This window comes from Myotis davidii, unplaced genomic scaffold, assembly GCF_000327345.1.
Source record: "Myotis davidii unplaced genomic scaffold, ASM32734v1 scaffold1494, whole genome shotgun sequence".
Lineage (NCBI taxonomy): Eukaryota > Metazoa > Chordata > Mammalia > Chiroptera > Vespertilionidae > Myotis > Myotis davidii.
This window is the reverse complement of record NW_006286246.1, coordinates 3,270,008-3,272,040: the sequence shown is the minus strand read 5'-3', so window position 1 is coordinate 3,272,040 and position 2,033 is coordinate 3,270,008. Positions and strand designations below refer to the sequence as shown.

Genomic DNA, 2,033 nt, shown 5'->3' with positions numbered 1-2,033 from the left:
ATGCCGCCTCACATTAATTACTCTCACTCTTCAAGTGCGTGTCGTTGAGACACTCAGAACTACATCTTGGCTGGCAAGAGCTGTTCTCTGCTTATAGCAGAGCATTTGTTTTGGAAACAAAAGAGTGTGATATTAGTTTAAGCTGTTGCCAGTCTACTTAGTCATATATTATTTTTTTCTACTAAGATATTAATCTAAGTGCCTCGTTAGTGAAGTTTATTAAGGACGTGGGAAAAGAAGACTCCCAAAGGGAGTGGAACACAGTTTAGCAAAAACAGTTTCCTCTCAAAACTGTCTCCGTAGCTGCCAAAAAGGAGGATAAATTCATGGGTCCCAAGGCCTCGAGGCTAATGAGAGAGGCAGTGACTCAGAGGAAAGCCCTGGCTCCGGGCTACCATCAGTTGGTCAGTGCTCATCTCTGCGAGCCCCGAGGAAGTCCCGTCTCAGACACTGGCCGTGACAAAAATACTTGTGTTCCCGACCTGATACTCCCTAGTGTCCCTTACTCTCAGGCCACACAGATCAGTCCATCTCTACTCTGTCCAAGTCCCCGCATGCGCCCCTCTCCTGCTGTCTGCAGAGAGTCCCTGTGGTCGCAACAGGAGTGACTCGCTGGTCGCCCCAAGTGGAAACTTCACTCTGGGAAAGTGTCTGCTCCACATGGGCCTCCTCGGCCAGGCCAGGGGGCTGGCTATGCGCGTCTTCAAAGGGCCCAAGCTAAAACCCCGTTCCTCTGGTTAAGAAAGGCCTATTTACCAACAAATCGCTTCTTCCCAGCCAGGTCGAACTCTTCCTCGGGGAAGGAGCTAATGGTGCCTTCTGCTGGGATGACGGCAGGCGTGGCGGCCGTGGTGGGGGGCCTGGTGGAGGCTGGTGGCCTGGAGGTCTCAAGTTCATAATCTGAAACGGGATGAACACTCTGTAACTGGGCACTCCCTGCAAAGGAGCGCTGTTTGCAGCCAAAAGAGACCTCCTAAGATCCCACTCTAGATTAAAGCGTGCGCACACACACCCCATGATAAACGCCGTGCCCAAACATAATTTATTTCTAATAAAACAGTATTTTCCCCATTTCAGTCCCCTCAGAAAAGCAGCTGCAGAGAAAAGAGAGGAAGGGAAAAAAGAACCACATCTGACCAGAAAAAAATGAAGTTTTTAAATCAAAGCTGAGAGAGCCTTAGAATTCATCCAGTTTAGCACGGTCCTGGTCCTTGTCCAAGGCCAGTCTCTACCTAAATCAGTTCCCCTTCTAGAGCATAACAGATTCCCATCAGAAAATAAACTTGATTGTTTTCTATTTATCATCTTTGGCTTTTTTTTTTTCTGAGGAGGAGGTGGGCTTAATTCCACTAAGAAATAAACTTTTAACATTTAAAAAAGAAAATAAAACTGCTCCCTTTTCAGCTGCTCAAAGGCCATGGGAAGCTGCACATTGTTTGCAAAGGCGCTAAGAACCCTTCCTCTGCTTTCTGACACTGATGTCTGATGTTTTCTTTTAAGTTCGTTTTTGTTTGCAAGATTCAGCCACTGCATCAAACTGTATTATGACTGCAGCAAAGGAGACACTGCTCCCACATTTGTGATTTCAGGCCATTGGAGCGATGGCTAATAGCAGGCAAGGTGAAGGGCAAAAGTGAGGACCTCTGAGTGTCAAAAGGCCGCCACCCGGGTGGGGACAGGATGCCGACATGAATTTCTCCAGCGAGTCGCAGGGTCGTAAGTATAACAACACCACTGTGACCATTCATTGAGAAACAGTTCCAGGTGCTATCCAAGGCGTTTTGTACTCTTAATCTTATATGCTTACCCTTACTTGAAAAGATTCTATGATTTAAAAAATCAACACATCCGTAGCATTGCATTTGCCATGGAATTAGAAAAAGAGAGAACAGGGAAGAATGTGAAGAGCCCAGAGAGGAAGCTGAGATGTTGGTCAGTTTTACAAAGAGCGGAGGAGGGGGAGGCTCAGACAGGGCAACTGAGAATTTCTGGAGGAAGGAGGGGCTGGAAGGGAGAGGTGGGGAGCAGAGGGG

At 47.5% G+C, this 2,033-nt stretch overlaps 1 protein-coding gene across 1 annotated transcript in view; it reads right to left on the bottom strand.

The window, feature by feature from the left end:
• The window catches only part of FNDC1 (fibronectin type III domain containing 1), a 49,053-nt gene that overhangs the window by 13,598 nt on the left and 33,422 nt on the right, over nucleotides 1–2,033 (bottom strand). Inside the window, exon 18 of the mRNA XM_015560019.1 lies at nucleotides 757–900. Coding sequence (XP_015415505.1) covers nucleotides 757–900 — 144 coding nt within the window. The remainder of the gene's footprint in view (nucleotides 1–756; nucleotides 901–2,033) is intronic.